Here is a 26,616-nt window from a genome sequence, read left to right on the forward strand (position 1 = left end):
TTTAACTGCTTTGTTTCTTCCATGAAATTATTAAGCAATCACACTTTTGAAGTATAGACCATATCACCTGCTGCTGTATTTTTTTTCTTTATAGATGACAAATATTTGCTGTATGATGGTAGCAAAGAGGCTTTAAATACAGGATTTGATATTTTTGGAAAAATGGTGTTAACTTTTTGTACACACTTAGACATTTAGAATATTTCAAGATGAGACTGTACACACAGTACACTTCATAAAAGTTTTATTTCACCTTTATAACGGGCTTTTACTGGTACTTACAAAGTGATTTTAATACACTGATTAGTTGACACATCACAAAAGATTCTAGGTAATTAATTTTGATTAGGTGCTAGATCACTGATGGCAAACCTATGGCATGGGTGGCATGTGGAGCCATATCTGCTGGCATGCGAGCTGTTGCCCTAGCTCAGCTCCAATGTGCATGTGCTGATTTTCAGCTCTCCAGAGGGTCTGGGAGGGCATTTTTGGCTTCCGGAGAGTCTCTGGGGGGATGGGAAGGGCATTTGTTCCCCTCCCCAGGCTCCAGAGAAGCCTCTGGAGCCTCTGAGGAATGAAAAACAAGCCTACTGGGCCCACCAGGGGTTGGGAATGGTTTGTTTCAGGCCTCCAGAGGGGGACGGGGGAGGTCATTTTTGCCGTCTCCAGGCATTGAATTATGGAGCCCACACATGCACGATAGCACACGTACACACCCTTTTGGTACGCGAACCAAAAAAAGTTCACCATCACTGCTCTAGATCTTTATTACCCCCTTACTTTAATTCATTATGTTTCAGAAAGTGGCACAGACGGAGAAGGGTGGCATACAAGTCTAATAAATAATAATAATAATAATAATAATAATAATAATAATAATAATAATAATATAGGGGCATCCAATTCAAATTGACAAATTCAGTTTTGCCAATTCAATTAAAAAATGTAATTTTGGACTATAAAATGGAACACCAAAACATTTGAATCTGTTTTAGCTTTGGACAGCACAAGGAAAAATCATAGATCCTTTAGAGCAAAATTTAGTCAGACAATTTCATGGGTATTTCTACTATTTCTAGAAATATTCTTAGGGTAGAAATAATAGAAATCAGTACAGCCCCAGATTATCCCCCAACCCTATAGTAAATGTGTGCTGTCCCAATATAAAACAATGTTCAACTTAAACACTTTCTCTGCCCCTTAATACTGGGAAAAATAAGTTTCTACTAAAGATTAAGCAGTGGGCTATGTCCTTCTAGTTTGAACAGTTCTGGAAATTGCTGAATCTCTTGGACAACATGATCTGAATCGGTGAATTTGCATACTGTACAGTAACTCTTAAATCAGAATATGGAAAGTAAGCTGCATAGGAAAAAGAAAATCCCTTGAATTATCCATAACCTGAACCCCCAAGTTCTCATAGAAGGGATCAGGATGAGTCAGAGCCAGCATTCAAAAAAGGTGAAGCCCCTGCCTATCCAAGGCAAGGCACCATGACCTTAACCAAGGATGTCCTCCACCCACCACCAATTCATCGGAATTAAAGAGGCAGCAACCAAAGGCACAATGTTGATGGCCTACAGCCAGCTAGAATCAGTTAATCCCAAAGGCCAGGGCAGATGAGATACAGCTGTGTTTGGGTGGAGCTTTGGGCTGAGGTTGTTTAGAAAACAACAGGTGAGATTTTCAGAAATGATACCTACCTTTTGAATATTGAAAGATTTCCTTCTTTCTGAAATCACGACCTTTGAGCAGTCTCAGACCGCTGCCTGCTTGGTATGTCTAACATACACAAACCCTAGGTCATAAATGTAGATTTATGACTAGGGAGAGACCTGATAATTTGACATTTGTCAGCAACTGATAAGCATTTCTGGAAAGCCTGAACACGCAGGATGAACAAATGCTGCTGTGGAGACAGACCTATGTTGGGATCCCAACCTGGTTGGCTGCCAGGATTTATAGAAGCACTGGTTTTAACTGGTACATTATTTATTCTATGTGCAATACAATACTTATTTTTCTTCGCACACAAGCAAACTTTTAAGGATAGTTGAACTAAGAGTGTTACTGGCCTAACGTCCCCCAATGAGTTTCTGTGTTTAATGGGGGACTCAAGTAGCATCTCAACATCAGTAGAATATAAAACAAAAGTAATTAGGGGCCCTATGCACATTGGCTCCGGAAAATAGTGCTACTCACACTTGAGTTGCTAAAATTAAGCCAACAACTTAAAATATATTGCATATGCTAAAATGAGCTAAATAAATTTCTATAGATTCCAGTTCTTTTTTTTAAAAAAACAAGTTTTTATTGAATATAAATATTGAACCACAAACTTCAAAACAAACCTATACAAACATCACATATAAGCATATAAAGAAAAATAAAAATTCCCTCCTTGGTGCTCCTTCAAAACGTACAGCACCAATTATATTTCTATCTTATTAACCATTATGCCAAAGTGCTTCCTTCTTTCTTTATACATTTTTCTACAAGCCAAGAAAACCTTGTAAAGCCAATCAGATGTTAACAAAAGAAAATTAAAAACAAAACAAACATATATGAATTTCAGATTTCTTACCCCCCTCTAAATAGCACGTTCCCATTTTGTTTTTTACTTTAAAATAAGGTATGTGCAGTGCGCATATGGATTTGTTCATAGTTTTTTTTTTTATAGTCCGGCCCTCCAACAGTCAGAGGGACAGTGAACTGGCCCCCTGTGTAAAAAGTTTGGGGACCTGTGTTCTAACCCTTTCTTTTACAGTAAGACTGTTGGTGTTATATTTCTATATCCCTTCTAGTATGTTAAACTATTTCTTCTACAGTTTTCAGTTTTCAATCTAATCTATCATTAATATCACATTTAAGTATATATAGTAACTCTAGTCTTGCTATATCTTCACTAAACTCTATATTGTACTATACTCACTATAGGACACTATATTTGTCCTATCATATTTATTCTTTTCTATATCTATACCCATACCTCTGTCTATTTCTATCAGTATATACACTATATAGATTCCAGTTCTATCAGATGTGTAACAATGTTTTACTGTTATTTATTGCTCACATATCATTCCACAATGCAACAGGACTCTCGTTGATTTTATGGAAATATACAAGCAAATATCCACAGTCCATTTAGCAATGCTTAATAAAATGGAAAGAAATAGGAAAAACATTCAAACACTCTAACAAAGGATGTTTTTAGTTGCTTCTAGGGGGCAGCTAAAGTTGGAATTAATCTAAAACGTACAAGGAACCAATCCATGAAGATTGGTGCTGCTATAAAAAATCTGTACTTCCAAACTTTCCAAAAGCAAATCCCCTATTCCTCCTGAAACTGAGGAACTGCTAGCTACTTTCTCCAAGAAGATCCAATTAGTTCCAGTGGGCAAATGCTCCTGATAACCTGGGCCAAATCATAAAAGGCTATAAATTAAAGCCGTCATTTAAAATCCTCGGGGAGTCCAGAGGGAGCCAATCCAGGGGTAGGTATCCCCATAGCAAAGCTATCATTTGCTCCCACCAGCAAGTATGGGATAATATGGGATAATTCTGAGTGGTCTTCAAGGGCAGCCCCATGGAAATGCATTGCAATAATCCAGTAATATTCTAGTAGCATCTCATCCTCGAATTTCTTGTATAAACCTCAGTTAACATGAATCTACAGTAGATCTTGTCTTAAGATCACAGTTGGAACCAGAATTTCTATTGCTGAGCAAGGTGAGTGAGTCATGCTTGGTACAACCTTTTTTTGCCATGTTTGTTAAGAAAATCCCAGTAGTTATACAGTGATCCCCCGATTATCGCGAGGGTTCCGTTCCAAGACCCCTCGCGATAATCGATATTTCGGGATGTAGTGGTGTGGAAGTAAAAACACCATCTGCGCATGCGCGCCCCTTTTTCCATGGCCGCACATGCGCAGATGGTGGAGTTTGCATGTGGGCGGCGGGGAAGACCCGGGGAAGACCCAGGGAAGGTTCCTTCGGCCGCCCAACAGCTGATCTGCTCCGCAGCGCGGCAGCAGCGAGGAGCCGAAGATGGGCAACGGGGAAACCCCATCTTCGGCTCCTCGCTGCTGCCGCGCTGCGGAACAGATCAGCTGTTGGGCGGCCAAAGGAACCTTCCCTGGGTCTTCCCGCCGCCCAGGCAAAGGGGAAACCCCAAGATCGCTTGCCCGTCACCCCCTCGCCCGGCTGCTCGCTTGCCGCTTGCCCGTTCGCCCGCCCGCCCGGCTGCTCGCTTGCCCGTTCGCCCGCCCGCCCGGCTGCTCGCTTGCCGCTCGAGAGCAAGAGGGGGAGAAATAGAGAAAGAGAGAGAAGGAAAGAAAGAGATGAGAGAGGGAGGAAGAGAGTGTGAGAGAGGAAGAAGCAAGATAGAGAAAGAGAGAGAGAAAGAAAGATGAGAAAGGAAGGGAGTGACGTCATCGGGTGGAAAAATCGCGATATAGCGTTTCGCAATGATCGGGATCGCGAAACTCGGGGGATCACTGTAGAGTGAACCAATGCAGTCATTAAATGAATTAAATGCACTTGGCTCCAACTTCCCCCATTGACTGCTTGTTTGAAGCTGTCTGAGAAGGCTGCAAATGGCAAATCATATGACCATGAGGATGCTGCCATGGTCTTAAGTGCGACTTCATAAGTAACTTCAGTGTAACTTTGCTAAACGCAATTGTAAAGCAAGGAGTACCTGTTCTTACAAGTGCAGTTCCATGGTTCAGCCAGAAGGTAGCACTGTTTTTCAACAAACTTCCAACTTCGCCACTCATTCTGCAGACTTGGGATATCTGAAAGAATGTCCCATAGAAGAGTACTGTATTAATGTAGTTCTTCATTCTATGTCCAGCACATGGAAATATAACTTGTAAGTCAGCTTCCTAATAGTACAAGGATTCTGAAAGTGCAAATAGTTTCCCCTCGAGTGGGGGGTAATGGGTTTCTTTTCATTCAGAATATTTTTTAATTTAATTTTATTTATTTATCAAACATGTATAGCAGTGATGGCGAACCTATGGCACAGGTGGCACGCAAAGCCATATCTGCTGCCTCGCAAGCTGTTGCTGTAGTTCAGCTCCAATGTGCATGTGTGTGCTGGCCAGCTGATTTTTGGCTTGCACAGGGGCTCTTGGAGGGCGTTTTTGGCTTCCTGAAGACCTCCAGGGGAATGGAGGGGAACGTTTTTACCCTTCCGCAGCTCCAGAGGGAAACCTTTGGAGGCTGGGGAGGGTGAAACACGAGCGTACTGGGCCCATCAGAAGTTGGGAAACGGGTTGGGGCAGGGGAAGCTGTTTTTGCCCTCCCCCGGCATTAAATTATGGGTGTGGGCACTCGTGCATGTGTGATAGCATGTGCACACACACTTTCGGCACCCAAGGAAAAAAAGGTTCGCCATCACTGATGTATAGGATTGTAATAGTTTGTATAAACATACCTAAAAAAAGTAACAATAAAAGAGGACAGTAGGACAGGGATGGTAGGCATTTTGATACCATCGAACATGGTATCCTTCTGCGCCGGCTGGAGGGGTTGGGAGTGGGAGGCACTGTCCTTCAGTGGTTCTCCTCCTACCTCTCCGGTCGGTCGCAGTCAGTGTTAGTGGGGGGTCAGAGGTCGACCTCTGGGCTTCTCCCTTGTGGGGTGCCTTGGGTCGGTCCTCTCCCCCCTGCTATTTAATATCTACATAAAACCGCTGGGTGAGGTCATCCAGGGGCATGGGGTGAGGTATCATCAGAACGCTGATGATACCCAGTTCTACATCTCCACCCTATGTCTAGTCAACGAAGCAGTGGAAGTGATGTGCTGGTGCCTGGAGGCTGTTAGGGTCTGGATGGGTGTCAACAGACTCAAACTCAACCCTGATAAGACGGAGTGGCTGTGGGTCTTGCCTCCCAAGGACAATTCCATCTGTCCGTCCATTACCTGGAAGGGGGGATTATTGACCCCCTCAGAGAGGGTCCACAACTTGGGCATCCTCCTCGATCCATAGCTCACATTAGAGAACCATCTTTCAGCTGTGGCGAGGGGGGTGGTTGCCCAGGTTTGCCTGGTGCATCAGTTGTGGCCCTACCTGGACCGGGAGTCACTACTCACAGTCACTCATGCCCTCATCACCTCAAGGTTCGACTACTGTAATGCTCTCTACATGGGGCTACCCCTGAAGAGTGTTCAGAAACTTCAGATCGTGCAAAATGCAGCTGCGAGAGCAATCATGGGCTTTCCCAGATATGCCCATGTCACACCAACACTCCACAGTCTGCATTGGTTGCCGATCAGTTTCCGGTCACAATTCAAAGTGTTGGTTATGACCTATTAAGCCCTTCATGGCATCGGACCAGAATATCTCCGGGACCGCCTTCTGTCGCACGAATCCCAGTGACCGGTTATGTCCCACAGAGTTGGCCTTCTCCGGGTCCTGTCGAAGAAACAATGTTGTCTGGCGGGACCCAGGGGAAGAGCCTTCTCTGTGGCGGCCCCGACCCTCTGGCATCAACTCTCCCCGGAGATTAGGATTGCCCCCATCTTCTTTGCCTTTCGTAAACTCCTTAAAACCCACCTCTGTCGTCAGGCATGGGGAAATTGATTCCCCTGGGCCGTTTCTGTTTTATGTATGGCTTATATGAGATTTATAATTGATTTTTATATTAAGGGTTGACTTTGTACTGTTTTATTGTTGTGAACTGCTCGGAGTCTTCGGAGAGGGGCGGCATACAAATCAACTCAACTCAACTATAAATAAATAAATAAATGTGCGCTTATGCACGCCCCTTACAGACCTCGTAGAAATGGGGAGAGGTTGACTGTAGACGGTCTAAGGTTAAAGTTTTGGGGCTTTGGGGAAGAAACCACAGAGTCAGGTAGTGCATTCCAGGCATTGATCGCTCTATTGCTGAAGTTGTATTTTCTGCAGTTGAGTTTGGAGCGGTTTACACTTAGTTTGAATCTATTACATGCTTGTGTATTGCTGCAGTTGAAGGTGAAGTAGTCATTAACAGGAAGAACATTTTGCTATATGATTTTATTCACAGAAACCTGAAATCTGACAACAACCAATAGAATATTAAGAGGACATGTGCTTGCACAGGAAGCTCAAATATAAAGCCCAAAGAAGATATAAAACCCACTCACTCTCAACTCCATTTTGTCAGCTGCCCAGAGTCACATGTGGTTGGTGGTTCTGCTTCATCAATAAACCCTTTTTTCCAATCGGCCTCCGTGTTTTCTAATGTCTCTCTCCCAACTGAAGCAGATGGATTTTCCTTCCAACACTTTCTTCACAGGTTTGCTGGATAGGTTCCTGGGGGAATGCATATTATGTGGATCTTTTAAGACTGGGAAAGGAATTTTAATTGCTTCAAAATGTGTGACTCATAGCTGTTTTTGCAGAATAAGTTGTGTCATCAATCTGGAGCTGTGGCTTGTGACTTAGATCCATCTGATTCCAATAGATAGGGTACTCACATGATCTGATTGCAGCAATAATAAGCTCTCCTGGCTACTCACTCTCCATGTGATTCTGATGTTTGTAGAAAAGGAGGAAGGTCTTGCATCACAAGGGGCTACCTTCCACCCCATTGAATGCCACTGAGTTAGAAGAGCTGCCTTGACTTAAGCCAGGACTAAAAACTCATGACCAGATGAGAACTGAAGCTCAATAGGTAAAATGAGAAGAGGCATATACCCCAGTCTTACCCACTATATGCCTGCAGAAAGGTGAGTAATTCTGATTTTTTTTTAACCTGGACATATTAAGAAACAGGCACCCATTTTAAATAACTATGAGCAGCCCTGAATGGAAAGGTGGCTTGGAATGAAGAAATTATGCAGCTTTAGGCAGAAATTTATTTATTTTATTTATTTATTTTGTCCAATACACAATGAGGGTTTTAGTGGGTATATATATACACATAGTAAAATACATGATGAAGGTTATAGAGGACATTCTCATAGTAAAATATATCTAAGAAATAATAGAAAAGAAGATATAGTAATAGAACATATCAATGAAAGAATAGAAGAAGAGATATAGGAACAGAAGAAAGGTATAGGAGATATAGGAGAGCAATAGAACAGGGGACAGAAGGCACTCTAGTGCACTTGTACTCGCCCCTTACTGACCTCTTAGGAATCTGGATAGGTCAACCGTAGATAATCTAAGGGTAAAGTGTTGGGGGTTTGGGGATGACACTGTGGAGTCCGGTAATGAGTTCCACGCTTCGACAACTCGGTTACTGAAGTCATATTTTTTACAGTCAAGTTTGGAGCGCTTAATATTAAGTTTAAATCTGTTGTGTGCTCTTGTGTTGTTGTGGTTGAAGCTGAAGTAGTCGCTGACAGGCAGGATGTTACAGCATATGATCTTGTGGGCAATACTTAGATCTTGTTTAAGGCGTCTTAGTTCTAGGCTTTTTAGGCCCAGGATAGGCCCAGAAATTGGTCACTGGCTCCCAGTTCATTATTTGCTCAAAAACTTGAATAAAAAATTCAATCAGTATGCACATGTGAAAGAAATGAGAGGTACGTGATTCCCCCAAATAAAGTTCATCCCAGATTAGTTGGATTTGAAGAGCGGATGGCAGTCGTGGCTAGGAGGACCCTTTGCACAACTTTGTGTTTTATGCCACTTGCGATTCCTAGATCAAGTGGGTTCACTCGGAGTCATTCACATTCATACTCACTTATTATTATTATTTATTAGATTTGTATGCCGCCCCTCTCCGAAGACTCAGGGTGACTCACAACAGTAATAAAAAACAGTATAATAATGGAACAAATCTAATAATAAAAGTTACATAAAAACGCCCAACAATTAAAAGCCATACAACACATTCATACCAAACATAAAATATAAGAAAGCCTGGGGGAGATGTCTTAGTTCCCCCATGCCTGACAATATAGGTGGGTCTTGAGTAACTTGCGAAAGACAAGGTGGGTGGGGGCTGTTCTAATCTCCGGGGGGAGTTGATTCCAGAGGGCTGGGGCCGCCACAGAGAAGGCTCTTCCCCTGGGGCCTGCCAAATGACATTGTTTGGTCGACGGGACTCAGAGAAGGCCAACTCTGTGGGACCTTATCGGCCGCTGGGATTTGTGCAGTAGGAGGCGGTTCCAGAGGTATTCTGGTCCAATGCCATGAAGGGCTTTCTATGTAGTCCACACGGAGTTGTCCTTGAAGAGCATTTGAAAGCTTCAACTGGTGCATAATGCAGTAGCACAGGCAGTTACAATATGTGTTTATAGTGGAGCTGCATTGGTTACCAGTTTGTTTCTGGATCCACTTTAAAAGTGTTGTTTTGACCTTTAAAATCTGTAGCTGCCCAGACACGTTTGCTGAGATGGGTAGCTATAGAAATTGAATGACTGATCGACAAAATATACAACCAGGCATAGAATGGAATTAGGCTATTTGAAAAAACTGTCTCTGTACATCTACCCCAACCCAACTGATCCAAGAGAGAGGATATCTGCGGTTCCCATTGCCTAGGGAGTTATACTTGGTGAGCTCTAGGTGAAGAACCTGCTTTGATGCCCTCTTTATGGAGCATGCTTGCCATCCAAAGTGAGGCTGACTTCATCACTTTTGACTTTCAGAAGATCCATTAAAACCTGGCTTAGGCATCAGGTCCGTGGATCAATAGGTTAGGTCAGTGTTTCCCAACCTTGGCCACTTGAAGATATTTGGACTTCAACTCCCAGAATTCCCCAGCCAGCTGGCTGGGGAATTCTGGGAGTTGAAGTCCAAATATCTTCAAGTGGCCAAGGTTGGGAAATACTGGGTTAGGTGAATGATTGAGGTGACTCCACTATTATTGATATTTATTTTATTAATTGGACTTATATGCCGTCCCTCTCCGTGAATTATCTCTTCATCTATTTTTTTTTAGTTTTGTTTTCATAGCTTTTTAATGACAATTGGATTTTTTTTTTCATAACTCCCCCAAAGACAATGTCCAGATTTACACAAACTACAATCCTTAAGCTATGGCTTACAAACCACATTGGCATGTAAACCTATGACAATAATCTACGAAGCGGCCTGTTTAGTTTGGTTTGGCCAGTTTTGTCTCCTGTCAAAGTATTAGCCTAGCACCAGCAATGTTAATAAAAGGACTTCCCCATCGCCCCTTCTTGCCGCTGTGGCAACATCACAGGAATAAAAAACAAGTGATGAACAATTCTTGTGCAGGTCTCCATAGCAATAAGCCCACCGATGTACTTCACAAGGCAAACATTTAATCTAATTGCAATAGCCAGAACCTTGGATTTATAACTGTGAGAGGATGACTTCCTGTGGTTGCCACACATTGGAGATGGTTGATAAGGGTTATGCTTGCTTTGGGTTCACATTGCTACATGGGGAGGAAGCAGGGGTGGGCTATTGCCCAGACAGGGGGAAACGCAGTGCGGTAGCAAAAATGGAGCTCCACTCCAGAGCGCTCAATTTGCACTGGAAGATGTTGAAAGAAAATGCAGGGCGTCTTGCATAAGCCATGCCCACAGTATGATAGTAAAAATTGTGGTAGCCCTTCACTGGGACGAAGTCGGGGGTGGGGGGATATTTCTGCAGCTGTGGCCTGGTTCTCTAATGCAATAAATGGAATGTAGTTCCTTTTGTTGTGTCAACAGCCAATTGTGGTTTATATTTAATATAACATGGTTCATTTAGTTATCTGAAGCGTAGATATCAGAGGGTTGTTGTTAATGGCGAGTATTCTGAGCAGAGCCTGGTTACAAGCTGTTCTGTCTGGGTTTTCCCAGACCTCCACACCCACTGAAAAAACAGCCAGACACTCTGGTAAAATCCAAAAGTAATTTATAGCAGGAAAAAATAAGCACAAAGGAAAACCTGTCTTCACAGCAGACAGGTTACAATACTTTACAACAGGGTCCTGATGTCCAGTCAATTCCAAAAGCTTCTTGCTGGCACCCCCCCCCCAAGGTTTCAAGAGTCCAAGGCACAAACCAGGATTGTAGCCACCAAAGTTCACAGACAGGTCTCACGAATCTCCAAGATAAAACTCCACAAGCCAGGAAGGGTGGGGCCGCCTTTTATCCTTTCCCAAGAGCACCACACCCAAACCCAGCTGTGACCTCTAATGCTGGAAATATCTAGCCAATTGCGTTCTTCTCTCGTTAGCTCTCCTCTGTCGCATATCTATGAAGTCACTAGCATCTTCCCCCAGGGAATCCAGGCTGCTTGCTGGGGAGAGCTCCCCCTGGTGGAACTCTGGCTGTCCTTCATCTTCAGCCTGGGATTCAGCTTCTTCGTCAGTCTGCCCCTCCTGGTCCTCAGCCTCTGAGCTGGACACCGACAGCAAATCAGCCATTCCCAGAGGGGTCCCAGGCTGAACCACAACACAAGCGGTGTGCCACAAAGATCTGTTTCTATTTTTTTAAATATCTTTTGAAAGTGACACAGGGGAAGGTTTGGTAGGGAAGGTTTGCCTACTTGCCGATGACTCTAAAGTGTGCAATAGGGTTGATATTCCTGGAGGCGTCTGTAATATGGCAAATGATTTAGCTTTACTAGATAAGTGGTCAAAGCAATGGAAACTGCAGTTTTAATGTTTCCAAATGTAAAATAATGCACTTGGGGAAAAGGGATCCTCAATCTGAGTATTGTATTGGCAGTTCTGTGTTAGCAAAAAATCTCAGAAGAGATTTAGAGGTAATGATTTCTGACAGTCTCAAAATGGGTGAACAGTGCGGTCAGGCGGTAGGGAAAGCAAGTAGAATTCTTGGCTGCATAGCTAGAGGTATAACAAGCAGGAAGAGGGAGATTATGATCCCGCTATATAGAATGCTGGTGAGACCACATTTGGAATACTGTGTTCAGTTCTGGAGACCTCACCTACAAAAAGATATTGATAAAATTGAAAGGGTCCAAAGATGGGCTACAAGAATGGTGGAAGGTCTTAAGCATAAAACGTATCAGGAAAGATTTAATAAACTCAATCTGTATAGTATGGAGGAGGGAAGGAAAAGGGGGGACATGATCGAAACATTTAAATATGTTAAAGGGTTAAATAAGGTTCAGGAGGGAAGTGTTTTTAATAGGAAAGTGAACACAAGAACAAGGGGACACAATCTGAGGTGTCGCTCTTTGAGGTGACAATTTGCTTTGCGTTTCCCGCACTGTCCTTCCTGGGTCACTCCCTGCCTCAGGCTAGCTAACTAGGCAAACAGGTGCCAATCATCTGTTAAGAAAAGAGGGGGGAGTAAATGGGCCCCCTGCAACACCTGTTGGTGCTGGTCGCCCTGCCGCTTTCCGAGGAGGAGGAGGATGGGAGGTGGGCATGGTCAGATACAGCTGGGCACACAGCTTCATTTCCACCGGGGGAACTGTGCTCCACCCCGTCCTGCCTGCTGCCCACCCCTGTGTGTGACCCATCTGACCCACAAGCTTGGCGTTTGATAGTCCTGCTCTACACCATTTCATACAAATGGTTATTCAATCTCCTCTTTAAAGCTTCTAGTTGTTTCACAACTTCTGAAGGCAAGCTGTTTTACTGATTCATTTTTTTGTCAGGAAATTTCTCCTTAGTTCTAAGATGGTTCTCTCCTTGATTACTTTCCATCCATTGCTTCTTGTCTTGACTTCAGGTGCTTTGGAGAATAGGTTGACTCCCTGTTCTTTGTGGCAACTCCTGAGATATTGGAACATTGCTATCATTTCACCTCTAGTCCTTCTTTTCATTAAACTAGACACACCCAATTCCAGCAACCGTTCTGTGTTTTCCAACAGTGGCAGTTTCCGTGTGTAGATTTCAGTCTCCCGAATTCCACAACCAGCATGGCTGTTGAAAATAATTCTATGAGCTGAAGTTCACACTAGAAGTTGTCAAGATTAGATTAGATTAGATTTATTGGATTTATATGCCGCCCCTCTCCGCAAACTCGGGGCGGCTCACAACAAGGTAAAAACAATACATAATAACAAATCCAATACCCACCAATCCAATTACAATGTTAAGCTAAAAAATTCATAAAAAACAACCCCAGAATATTAAAAAACAAGCACACAATCAATCTAACACCAGAACAACATGGGCAAGGGGGAGATGTTTCAGTTCCCCCATGCCTGATGGCAGAGGCGGGTTTTAAGGAGTTTGCGAAAGGCAAGGAGGGTGGGGGCAATCCTAATCTCAGGGGGGAGCTGGTTCCAGAGGGTCGGAGCCACCACAGAGAAGGCTCTTCCCCTGGGTCCCGCCAGACGACATTGTTTAGTCGATGGGACCCGGAGAAGGCCAACTCTGTGGGACCGAACCGGTCGCTGGGATTCGTGCGGCAGAAGGCGGTCCCGGAGATATTCTGGTCCGGTGCCATGAAGGGCTTTATAGGTCATAACCAAGGTTGGAAGACATGGGGTAAACTCCTTCAATCTTGGTGTAGAAATCAGTTAATAAAGCTAAGAAAATGTTGCTTTCTAAGTTTCCATTTTTATCATAGGATATAAAGTGAAACCCTTAGTATAAATAAGCTGTTCCACCTCTCCTACTGCCCCACGAAGGTCTACACTACAAGGGGCCAGTTGATGGACAGGGACCAGATTACAGATTAAGATTATCAAGTAGTATGTATATATACTTTAATGCATATGTTATGAAATGTAACTTGGACAACAAGATACTTATCTCAATGGCAAAGACAACCTTCTGTATATTTTAAGGCATACAGTATCATTATGCATTAATATGTAACAATATTTTTATTTTCTTACATCCTCTTGACTTTATGTACACCCCTTCCCCCTTTTACCATTTAAAACTTAATAAACTATTTTAAAAAAAAAGAGTTGGAAGGAACCTTGTAGGCAGTGAAGGGCTACAATTTTTTTTACTACCACACTGTGGGTGTGGCTTGCCGCCCATGTGACCAGGTGGAAGTGGCTTGATGATCATGTGACTGGGAGTGGCTTAAAGGTCATGTGACTGGCTTAAAGATGGCAAACTTGATGTCACTCATGTCAAGGGTTTGGGTTAGGGTGCCCGGCCTCTCCTTGCCTCAAAGAGATACAACTTCTCCAACTATTTACTATTACTGTACATTCAAAATATACTATTTAATTCTATGTATATATGCCATATGTGTACATACATATTACACACAGGCACACAAAAATATACATTATCTACTATATAAACTGTATGTGTATGTACGCACACACACGCACGCACAGCTCTTCTAAAATTATACACATTCAACCTCATTTACTGTGATAGGAAAAACATACCCAGAGCCCAGAAGGGGAAAAAAGAAAAAAATGTCAAAATTTTGCTACCGGTACTGTGTACCTGACCATACCTATAGGAGCCCACCACTGCTTGTAGGTCATCTGGTCCAAACCCCCGCTCAAGCAGGAGAACCTACACCATTTCCAACAAATGGCAGTCCAATCTCGTATTGAAAATCTCAAGAGTAGAAGCTCCCACAATTTCCCTGGTTGATCGTTCTCACCATCAGAACGTTCTTCCTTATTTTCAGGTTGAATCTCTCCTTGATCAATTTCCATCCATTATTCCTTGTTTAGCCTTCTGGTGCTTTGGAGAACAGCTTGACCCCCTCCTCTCTGTGGAAGCCCCTCAAATATTAGAACACTATCATGTTCTTTATCATTACCCTTAGATTATCTACGGTTGACCTATCCAGATTCCTAAGAGGTCAGTAAGGAGCGAGTACAAGTGCACTAGAGTGCCTTCCGTCCCCTGTCCTATTGCTCTCCTATATCTCCTATACCTTTCTTCTATTCCTATATCTCTTCTTCTATTCTTTCATTGATATGTTCTATTACTATACCTTCTTTTCTATTATTTCTTAGATATATTTTACTATGAGTATCTCCTCTATAACCATCATCATGTATTTTACTATGTGTATATAGATATATACCCACTAAAACCCTCATTGTGTATTTGAATGAATGAATGAATGAATGAATGAATAAGTAAATAAGTAAATAAATAATTAAGTAAGTGAGTGAATGAATGAATGAATGAATGAATGAATGAATGAATGAATGAATGAATGAATATGTCCCCTGGTCCTTCTCTTCTCTAGACTAGCCATGCCCAGTCCCAGTTCTTCATGTTTTAGTTTCTAGTCCTCATTTCCTATATGCTTCATGAAAAACTGGAACAGATAGTATGTCACACAGAGAGAGAGAGAGAAAGAGAGAGAAAGCGAGAGGGGGAGGGAGGGAGGGAGGGAAGGAAGGAGATCCAACAAAACTGTTGAATTTTGAAAGTGCTATATGTCTGACATTTCCTTAGTGACTATTCTCCACCCTGGCTTTCATGACAGTAAGGGCGTGATTGCCTAATCTGATTACTTTGTGTTTAAAAATACCAGTGTACTATATTGTGCAATCTCAAACACTGGTCTACATTTACAAGTTGTGATTTTTAAAAAACGGGTAGTGTCTTGTGTAAACACAGCTCATCTATGAATGTTAAAGGAACTAATCAACTGGATCGCTTTGGCTCTATTGAATAGGAATCTCTGGGTGAAACTATGCTGGTTAGATTCCTGCTTTCCTAACAACTGTTTAAGAAAGTCTTTTTTTTTTCTTTTTGACAAAACCAGCCTGATATTTGCTCACCTTTTCAACCCGATTCTTGAGTAAAGACAGAAACTTTTCCAGAAAGTCCATTGGCAGGCAAATAAAAATCCCTTGCTGTCTTGGGGAGACAGGCTATCCCCATGGAAGATACTTCCTCCAGTTGCTGGACTGCCAAATGGCCAGCACTGCTCCATGTTTGTTTGTTTGTTTATTTATTTATTTATTGGATTTGTATGCCGCCCCTCTCCGTGGACTCGGGCGGCTAACAACAGTGATAAAACAACATGTGACAATCCAATGGTGAAACAATTAAAAACCCTTATTATAAAACCAAACATACATACAAAACATACCATGCATAAATTGTAAAGGCCTAAGCAGGAAAGAATCTCAGTTCCCCCATGACTGACGGCAGAGGTGGGTTTTAAGAAGCTTATGAAAGGCGAGGAGGGTGGGGGCAATTCTAATCTCTGGGGGGAGTTGGTTCCAGAGGGCCGGGGCCGCCACAGAGAAGGCTCTTCCCCTGGGTCCCGCCAAATGACATTGTTTAGTTGACGGGACCCGGAGAAGGCCCACTCTGTGGGACCTAACTGGTCGCTGGGATTCGTGCAGCAATCAGAAAGGTGTAAGCCTTTAGCTTCCCCTTAAGTCTTATACGATTTCCAAATTTCATAACTTTTAGGGATAAAGGAAGAACCCTGCATTTATTAGGCATAGCATCAGTATCTCAATTTTCTCTTTCCCGGGAGACACAGTTCTAGGTTGCATTAAGAGAGCAATAAAATCAAGATCTATCAAGATATTGTTGTGAGCCGCTCTGAGTCTTCAGAGAGGAGCTGCATACAAATCTAATAAATTATTATTATTAAATTAAGATCACGTGAAGTGTTAATACCACTATATAAGGCCTTGGTAAGGCCACCCTTGGAATACTGCATTCAGTTTTGGTCGCCATGATGCAAAAAGGATATTGAGAGTGCTCTAGAAAGAGTGCAGAGAAGAGCAACAAAGATGATTAGGGCACTGGAGGCTAAAACACATGGAGGAACTGGGCATGGCTCGTTTAATGAAAAGAAGGACCAGGGGAGACATGATAGCAATGTTCCCATATCTCAAGGGTTGCCACAAAGAAGGAGTCAACCTATTCTCCAAAGCACCTGAGTGTAGAACAAGAAGCAATAGGTGGAAACTAATCAAGAAGAGAAGCAACTTAGAACTAAGAAAAAATTTCCTGACAGAACAATTAACCAGTGGAACAGCTTGCCTCCAGAAGTTGTGAATGCTCCAACACTGGAAGTTTTTAAGATGCTGGATAACCATCTGTCTGAAGAAGTGTAGGGCTTCTTGCCTAAGCAGGGGGTTGGAGTAGAAGACCTCCGAGGTCCCTTCCAAATCTGTTGTTATTATTATTTATTATTAATTTATTATTATTATTACAATTATTGTAAATAATAGCAATGTTGTTGTGTTGTTGTTGTTGTTATTATTATTATTATTATTATTATTATTATTATTATTATTATTATTATTATTATCCAGCAAATACGGTTGAGTTGGATTCCTCTCACAAGCACAAATTCCAAGCCCAATTTATCTTTGCAACTCTGCGAAGTGACTGTTTGTAGCTTAGTGTTGAACCGTCCCTGATGCCTGGATGGTTTCCTCACAGCCCTTTCTCTCATCACCCGATTCACTGATGATGTTATCTACTCGGGCCATGAAACATCTGCCACCTCAGAGAGCACCAAGGACCTGGGCGAAGTGGGTCTGAACGTTTCTCCCAATACGTATTAGAGTTAGTTATTATATAACGCGTATTATAGGGGAGTGTCGCTGGCAAGTCAGGCTGAGCGGGGGAAGCCGGCCGGGGCAAGTCAGGCGGCCGCCGGAGCGGAAAGGACGGGGCGGTCCGGGGACGAGCCCACAAGTATTAGAGCTGCTCTGACGTCCCGCCCAGCCTGAGTCGTTCTCTGCCGCTCCGCCGAGTCAGCCTAGGGATCCGGCCCGGGTAAGTCGCGGCGGGAAGCCGAGGACGGGACAGCTTTGGCTGGACGGGCAGGGTGGGTAGGTGAGGGCGGGGGGGACGGACGCGGCCCTCTTCCTTCGCCTTTGGCCGCTTCGCCCTCGCGTGCCTCCATCGCCAACTTTTAATTTGGGAGGGAAACAAAAAACTCCGGAGCTCGCACTTGTGGGGGAAAAAAAAAAAGCTTGGAAGGAAAAGTCTGCCTGTAGCTGGATTGGGAGACAGATCCATCCCGCCTTTTCGGGAAGCCGTGTGGAAAAGTTGGCCGGACTTTTTCTTCTCTTCTTTCTTCTCTCTCGCCCCGCCCAAAGCAGCAATTTGGGAGAAGGGGTGGATTTCCCCAATGGAGGCTCCGCGAGGAGCCGCCAGTCAGGGCGGATCGGAGGGAGGAAGCCGCTCGAAGAGTCGAGCGGTGTGACGCGGGAGCTTCTTCCTAGAGATAATATAAAACGAGGGGTGTGCATAAGCACACTCATTGTGCCTATCGTCCCTGTCTTACTGTCTTACTGTCCTACTGTCCAAATGTATCCATATCGACTTTGCTTTTGTTTATGTTCATATCAATATTTGACGGACGGACGGACGGACGGACGGATAGATAGATAGATAGATAGATAGATAGATAGATAGATGGATAGATGGATAGATGGATAGATGGATAGATGGATAGATGGATAGATGGATAGATGGATGGGTAGACAGACAGATGTATGTATCGATAGATAGACAGATGGATAGATAGATAGATGGATAGACAGATGGATGGATGGGTGGATGGAGGGATGGAAGGATGGACAGACAGATGGATGTACGTATGTATGGATAGATAGACAGGCAGACAGACAGACAGACGGATGGATGGATAGATGGATAGACAGATTGATGGATGGGTGGGTGGGTGGGTGGGTGGATAAATGGATGGAGGGATGGAGGGATGGACAGACAGACGTATGTACGTATGTACGGATAGATAGATAGGCAGACAGACAGACAGACAGACAGACAGACAGACAGATAGATAATACATATAATACAGATAGTCCTCGATTTACAACACTAGATTTAGTGACTGTAGCTACAATGGTCCTGAGAAAAAGTGACATGCCCGCTTTTCACCCTTATGACCAATGATGGGCGGCACTTACCTTTTCCTACTCAATCGGTCTCAGAGGCCTGTGGTAGCGGCAGGCACGCACACCCTCTATGGGGAGATTTTGCATGTGGGGAAACCAAGAAATCAGCAAAAATCGACGAAATCTCAAGAGGATGCTCATACACATGAGATTTCAGCAATTTCCAGAATTGGAAAGGACCTTCCCACTGCAGGGTTTACTTTCCTATCCCTGATAGATGACCATCCACAGGATGTTTGAAAAACTCCAACGAAAGGGGGGAAATCTTTCATATCATACTTCTATTCTAGTCAAATAGGTAGAATTTCTGTCAAGGATTTCTTCCTAATTTCTAATATGTACCTTAACATCTTGACATGATATTCCATTTCAGTGTTACAGTATTGAAATAGCATCAGGTAACTGCAAAATCCCCCCAGTTGTCAACTTCTTGAAAGCAGCCACCCGTGTATAACGTCAGACCAGGAATGGTTTAGATGCAGAATTTGAAAGTTGCCATCATCAGACAGAAACAATAGAGAATAGTTTCAATCTCTACCTACTGTGCAGAAATCAAATGACAAATGATGTATTTACCCCAAGTTTTAACAAATTGGGGGTAGCCCAAGAACAAAACACTACTTTGATTAGTAGCCGTGGTTAATGCTTAATTATGGATTGCGCTACAGTGAGTTAAATTAATGCAATATGCTAAATTATTAAGTATAATTTTCAAATTACATTGGCTAGGTTCATATAAGATGTTCAGCCAAAGCTACTTTTTGAGTTAGTATAATACGTAAACCCAGACAAAGCTTAATTTCCATCTCCTTAACTCTTCCTTACTTTATTGCATTTAGTGCAAATTCAAATCTAATCTTTGTGTAAAGCATGACCTTTAGGAAGGGAGGGAAGGAGAGAGGGAAGGGGGAGGAAGGAAGGAAGGAAGGAAGGAAGGAAGGAAGGAAGGGACACAAATTGGCATCATCTAGTGGCAGATAGAAGAGGCAATAACTGGGAAACTGAGTTCTAATCCCATTTTAGGCAGTAATCAGCTGGGTGACCTTGGACCTGTCACTCTATCTCAGCCTTGAAGGTAGAAAAGAAAAAGGAAAAAGGAGTTGGATACTTTACATTAAATGTATGGTCGTTACTGTATTTGTATATTACAACAATAATAAAAAAAATGAAAAATAATAATAAAAACAGCATCTTTAATCAACTGCTAGGTAGCCATCCAGCAGGCATATTTTAATTTGGACACCCCACTGAGAGGTGGGTGTGACTTTTTCTAAATCTAAGCTGTTTTTACCTCCCTCCTGCCCCCACCCTTCCCCTGGGGCTTTGCATTCCTTCTCAGATGAACCCTGATGTCATAAATGAGAACATTGCAGGAATACAAAATACAAATTCGATGATTAAAAAGGCAAAACAGTTAAAAACCCTTGATTAAAAACACTCATACAACCCAAACAAACCATACATAATTTCCCCATGCGTGGCGGCAAAGGTAGGTTTTTAGGAGTTTGCAAAAGGCAAGGAGGGTGGGGGCAGTCCTAATCTCCAGGGGGAGTTCATTCCAGAGGGCCAGGGCTGCCACAGAAAAGGCTCTTCCCCTGGGCCCTGCCAGACAGCATTGTTTTGTCGACAGGACCCGGAGAAGGCCAACTCTGTGGGACCTAATCGGTCGCTGGGATTCGTGCAGGAGAGATTGCAGTAAGAACAGGAGGCTTCTGGCCTACTTCCCCTTCCCCCTGCCAAAACTCCAGGTCCTGGTATCCCTTCCAATTGGCTGCATGGCTGCAGGTGCTGGAAATGGCATCGGACCAGAATACCTTCGGGACCGCCTTCTGCCGCACAAATCCCAGCGACTGATTAGGTCCCACAGAGTTGGCCTTCTCCGGGTCCTGTCGACAAAACAATGCTGTCTGGCAGGACCCAGGGGAAGAGCCTTTTCTGTGGCGGCCCCGACCCTCTGGAATCAACTCCCCCCGGAGATTAGGATTGCCACCACCCTCCTTGCCTTTCGCAAACTCCTAAAATCCCACCTTTGCCGCCAGGCATGGGGAAATTCATTCCCCTCAGCCGCTCCGTTTTATGTATGGTTTGTTTGGGTTGTATGAGTGTTTTTAAATCAAGGGTTTTTAAGTGTTTTGCTTTTTTAATCGTCGGATTTGTATTTTGTATTCCTGTTGTGAGCCGCTCCGAGTCTTCGGAGAGGGGCAGCATACAAATCTAATAATAAATAAATAAATAAATAAAATAAGTAAATAAATGACCCTTCAGCAGTACAGAGCCACAGGTTTCAGTACAGGAAAGAAAACTGCAGTGTGAGGGGAATCTTACCACTTACTCTTACCTTTCGAGGAAGGCAGGTCAAGGTTCTAGCAAGTGGATCTGTTTCCCTCAGCTTGGTTCTTTTCTTGTAGGGGTTTGTTCACCATAAACTAGATAACTTCGTTAGTACTAATGATGTTACCTAGTTTTAGTAATGAAACGTCTGCTAGTAAACAACCAAGCTCAGAGAACATCAAGGACCCCTCATTTCAACCTTGAGCTATTAATTTATTGATTGATTTTGTCTATTACACAATGAGGGTTATAGTGGGTATACATATAGTAAATACACAATGAAGGTTATAGAGGATATACTTATAGAAAAATATATCTAAGAAAGAATAGAAGAGAAGATATAGGAATAAAATATATCAGTGAAAGAATAGAAGAAATATAAGAAAAAAAGAATGGTATAGGACAGTGTTTTCCAACCTTGGCAGCCTGCTGGCTGGGGAATTCTGGGAGTTGAAGTCCAGATATCTTCAATTTGCCAAGGTTGGGAAACACTGGTATAGGAGATACAGGAGAGCACTTATGCCCACCCCTTACTGACATCTTAGGAATCTGGAAATGTGTATATGTATGTATGTGTGTGTGTGTGTGTGTGTGTGTGTGTGTGTGTGTGTGTGTGTGTATGTATGTATGTATGTATATATATATATATCAAATGTTTTTCTAGCTGAAATTTTAAAATTAAGGGAGACTAGGATGGTACCATTTCGGCCTTATTTTGGCCTCATCAGCTAGCCATTGGGACCTGAACCTGCAACCTTTGCCTTGTAAGGCAGAGAATTATCCTCTAGGCTACAGTATCCAAACCCTTCAGCTCTGCACCAGGGAAGGGTTACATATTTTTGTGTCAAATCACCCTGGTGTATTGAAGGAACATCACAGCTCCTTATTTGCCTCTCGGCCCAACTCAGGGCCATTTCAAAGGCAGTTAATTTTTATTGATAGCCGACAATTCTATCTGTATGTGTTACATTTTTTTTTTTGCTGAATTTGAAAATTAAGGGAGACTAGGATAGATCTATTTCAGCCTTATTTTGGCCTCATCAGCTAGCCATATTTATATATATATACACTGTAGGTATAGGTATAGTTGTTCTCCTTTATTATTTCTGTTTCCATGGCGAGGCTGGGCCTCTTTGGAAAAGAAAAGAAATTTTACTCGTGGTCAGGTATTATGTCCCCTGACAAATACAGCTGTGTGTTACTTGATCGGCGTTCTCCTATGACACACTTACCCAGGTCAGTAGGAGGAAGGTGAGTGTGATACAGCAACAGCACGAAAGAGCCAGTCAACTGAATCAGCTAACTCTGAGAATTAGATTAAACCCAGAATAAATTCAGCCATGCATAGGATTAACTAGCGCTACAATCAGTTGTGTTGTATAAGCAGCTGGAGGGGGGGGTGTAGGAGAAAGCAAGGTTTTCCATCATAGAACTCAATGTGGACATCTAGCAATGGAGAACACGCCTGCGGACATTGTATACAGTGTCCACATTGTGGCTACTGCTGCCTGGTTGTCCAATGAAGAAGGAGCTAGTGATGCAAGGAAGTGTGTCAGGGTTCACTTGGTAATTCCAAAATGCTAGTTAGTGTGATTATGTGCAGCTAGAACCATCAGAAAGAGGATTTGATTGAGCTAATTGATGATAGTGATGGTGCCAACAGGCCTGGGGCCATTAGATACTAGCCCCTGGCTGATGAATGAAATGTATGTTTGATTGTTTGAATGAGAGTGATTGATTTTTAAGAAACTTGGGATTTTAGACTAGTTAGTTTAATTTTAAAATTGATTTAGGATATTTAAATTGTTCTTTTATATGTTGTAGGACGCACTGAGTCCTCAGAGAGGAGCAGCATATAAATCCGATAGATAGGTAGGTAGGTAGGTAGGTAGATAGATAGATAGATAGATAGATAGATAGGAAGGAAGGAAGAAAGAAGAAAGAAAGGAAAGAAAGAAAAAGAAGGAAAGAAAGGAAAAGAAAGAAGGAAAGAAAGAAAAAGAAAGAAAGAAAGAGAAAGAAAGAAAGAAAGAAAGAAAGAAAGAAAGAAAGAAAGGCTGACTGATCTAAGGATGTGGTGGGAAGGAATGACTATTTCATCTCTTGGTTTAACCAGATTAAATGAGTTGCCACTGAATATGTAACATGGTAGAGTTAAAAATTGGCATTGATAGAGATACCTATATAACCATTTTTCATTTAATGGTGTGAGTTGCACAAAGGGGACTCAGAAGTAGTTTAGGTGGGATATGGGTCGAGCCTTAATGAAGTATTTAGAAGTTACCATAAATTGTTTTCCCAGTTGCAATATATGGCTGTGAAAGCTGGACCATCAAAAAGGCTGAGCACTGAGGCCTTTGAACTATGGTGCTGTAGAAAAATTATTTTCTCTATCACACAATACTAAGACAAGGGGGCACTCCCTAAAGCTCATAGGTAAGAAAGTGAGGACAAATCAAGGGAAATATTTCTTCACCCAGAGGGTCGTTGGTTTATGGAATTCACTTCCAGAAGAGGTTGTGACAGCTGTTAGCCTGGATAGCTTCAAGGCAGGATTAGACAGATTCATGGATGCCAAGTGTATCAGTGATTATTGAAACAGGTGTCCATGTGCCACTTCTATGTTGGTTGAGGCAGGCAGGATTCCCTTGAGTACCATTTGTTGGGGGTCAAGGGAAAGGGAGGGTCTTGCCTTCTCTTTCTGCTCAAGATCCCCATGGACAATTGGTGGGCCACTGTGTGACACAGAATGCTGGACTCGATGGGCTTTGGACTCATTCAGCATGGCTCTTCTTATGTTCTTATGTTCTTAAGACTGCTTTGTGCAATCTTGCCATGGCAATTTGTGAGGCATTTAGAGGCCCATGAAGATGTCTCCATTATGTTCTTAAGGATAGAGAAAACAGAGGAAGATCATCCTTTACAGCATGTACTAAGCTATTTGGTTTTTTTGCCCAGTTATCAGGATTATATCCTCTGGATTGAGGCATATTGATACTATATTTCATTGTGGGAACTGAATCTCATGATTCATCCCATGTTTATTTTTTCAAGATGTTCAATATGTTTAATTCTATACTGGAACCCTTGGATAGAGGTATCCAAACCTGTTAAACTGGTTTAGAACATGTTTGAGTACAAATAACTCCTATCCTTATTGATTTGGCTAAATTGCTTGGAATGCTTGATATGAAGCTTCTGCCTCACATTTTAAACATTTTTATTTCTTCTGTCACCGATATTTGCCCAGAAAGAGGAGGATTCTTTTTCAATTCTCTCAATTCTCAAATCAGAAGCGGGGTTAAATGACCTGGATTGATTTGTGAAGCTGCCAAATTTTGAGTATTTTTATAGCTCTCCAGTAAATTCCAATCTTGACATAGTCAGACGGACAAAGAAATACGTATCTTTTCATTGTTTTTTATAGGATTATTGATGTGCTTCCTTCTAAGGTTAGTCAATCATCAATCAGTTGTCAGAGAGACAGCCTTAATATTAGTGGCTACTGTTTGCCTATGATTTAGGCTGTTTGTTGAAGGCTCTAGTCCTTTTCTTGTTACCTAATTTTTAAACCAACCCAGCCCACAAGAATGTGACAACCAGGGTATCTGTATGCTAAATTTTACTAACGGATTTTTAACACAATGAACGCAAATAGTGGAAAAATGGAATAGAAAAAGGAAAAGAAAGATGTACGAAACGCTAAATGATATTGGCATTTAATATTTTGCTTTTATTCTATCCCGAGCAACCTTCCTAAACATTGTCGTCCTCCAGATTAGTTAGGATCACAACTCCCAGAATTTTTGACCATTTGATGGGGACTTGTGATCCTAACTCAATTGGAATGTGTCAGATGGGAAGTTTTTCTAAATGCGAAGAGGAACAAAGAGAGGCGCTGGTTTCACACATGCAATAAACCATATTATGATTTGTTTGGTTTTTGTTTAAGGAGGTATATGACTCAGCCAGGTGTTTCCATACAGAAAGTTAAGAAAATGTTTATGTATTATCCTGGTTGAAAGACTGGTTGAGAATCAAAATTTTCAGCAATGAAATAAAATAGGAAAAAAATGGAACAAAAATTCTTTTGCAAACCTTGTGATACATAAATAAACTAGATTTCCATCTCAACGTAGATGCCCTCTTTGAAAGGACATATCTCTGAAAGATTTTTGCTTCTTTCCCTTCCTCTTGGCATCCAGCTAAAGGAATGTGCAAAAAACCCCTCAGCATATTTACAGTCAACAATAAAATCCAGATACCACAATAAATCTTCATTTCATTTATGTGCTAGAGTGCCACAGGGAATAAAGAGGTTTTGGTCATTGAGTTCTGCAAATCAGCTTTGATTAAGGAATAGGTCATGGTAGGCATGGACTCAGAAAAAGTTTTCCTTTTTTAAAAAAAATATTTTTTATTAATTTTTAAAAATTTTAAAAATCAGAAAAAGCTTTCCTGTGAGGATGTGTTTCAAGAGGGTTATCTTCCACAACAGAATTATGATTTTTTTTTTTACCTAAGCACCAGAACAAAATCTGTGAACACCAGATCACTCACTCACTTAGTCCTTCCATACCAATGAAATCCTCCTTTTCATCGGCCAAATCACAATAGGCCCTTGGATTATTCTATATATTCTGCAATATTGGGACTGTTGGCGAGTCCACAGCAGATCAAAGGAGGAGTCGCAGTGGGACAGAAAAGCTCTTTGATTTGATTTAAATCAAGCTTTTTACTAGTGATTTAAATTGCGATTTAAATTGTGATTTAAAGTGACTTGATTTAAATCAAATCCACCTTGCAATCATTAAATTTCAGATATTTTTATCAACAAATATAAGTTCTCATCGCTTTACTATCTGACCATTAACCTATTCTCTTAGTGTTAATATTCAGGCAAGCTAGCATGTGAAAAATCAGTATCAAATAGATAGAAGGACAACAAGCAGAGTTGTGGGGTGTTTGCCTTTTGACTCTGCAACTGGGAACATATTTAAAAGTGTGCAGTGGCTTTTGCTATAGGCAAACATGAGCCGGGGTGGCGCAGCAGGTAGAGTGCTGTATTGCAGGCCACTGAAGCTGACTTGTAGATCTGAAGGTCAGCGGTTCAAATCTCATCACCGGCTCAAGGTTGACTCAGCCTTCCATCCTTCCGAGGTGGGTAAAATGAGGACCCGGATTGTGGGGGCAATAGCCTAGCTCTGTTAAAAAAAGTGCTATTGCTAAACATGTTGTAAGCCACCCTGAGTCTAAGGAGAAGGGCGGCATAAAAATCGAATAAATAAATAAATAAATAATAAATAAATAAACATGCAAACAGCAAACTGCTTGGGTCTTTATAGTGAGAAACTCTGTTTTCAAGCCGCAAAGCATTGTTTTGTTTTTAAAAAAAAATAAATGACAAGGACCATTTTTGGACCAGAAAGGACATTGTGAAACACATTTTCCATTCTTGTTGTAATTAGGACCATTTGGACTACTGCCTCGTCTGGAGTTGTTTGTTAAAACTGTGCCCAAAGCAGCAATACAGATTATGCCACACAACAAAGTATTTTTGAAACT

General features: G+C 42.2%; 1 protein-coding gene across 3 annotated transcripts in view; it reads left to right on the forward strand.

Moving 5' to 3' along the window:
• Nucleotides 1-7,535: 7,535 nt before the first annotated feature.
• LGALS3 (galectin 3) overlaps nucleotides 7,536-26,616 on the forward strand; it is a 33,565-nt gene continuing 14,484 nt past the window's right edge. The window contains exon 1 of one of the 3 annotated variants that reach the window (XM_070749627.1): nucleotides 7,536-7,721. In XM_070749627.1, coding sequence (XP_070605728.1) covers nucleotides 7,672-7,721 — 50 coding nt within the window. In that variant the 5' untranslated portion in view covers nucleotides 7,536-7,671. Of the gene's footprint in view, nucleotides 7,722-17,103; nucleotides 17,573-26,616 lie in introns of those variants that run through there. The other 2 variants (XM_070749634.1, XM_070749643.1) reach the window with 2 other exon arrangements.

The sequence above is a fragment of the Erythrolamprus reginae genome, chromosome 1 (genome assembly GCF_031021105.1).
Source record: "Erythrolamprus reginae isolate rEryReg1 chromosome 1, rEryReg1.hap1, whole genome shotgun sequence".
Lineage (NCBI taxonomy): Eukaryota > Metazoa > Chordata > Lepidosauria > Squamata > Dipsadidae > Erythrolamprus > Erythrolamprus reginae.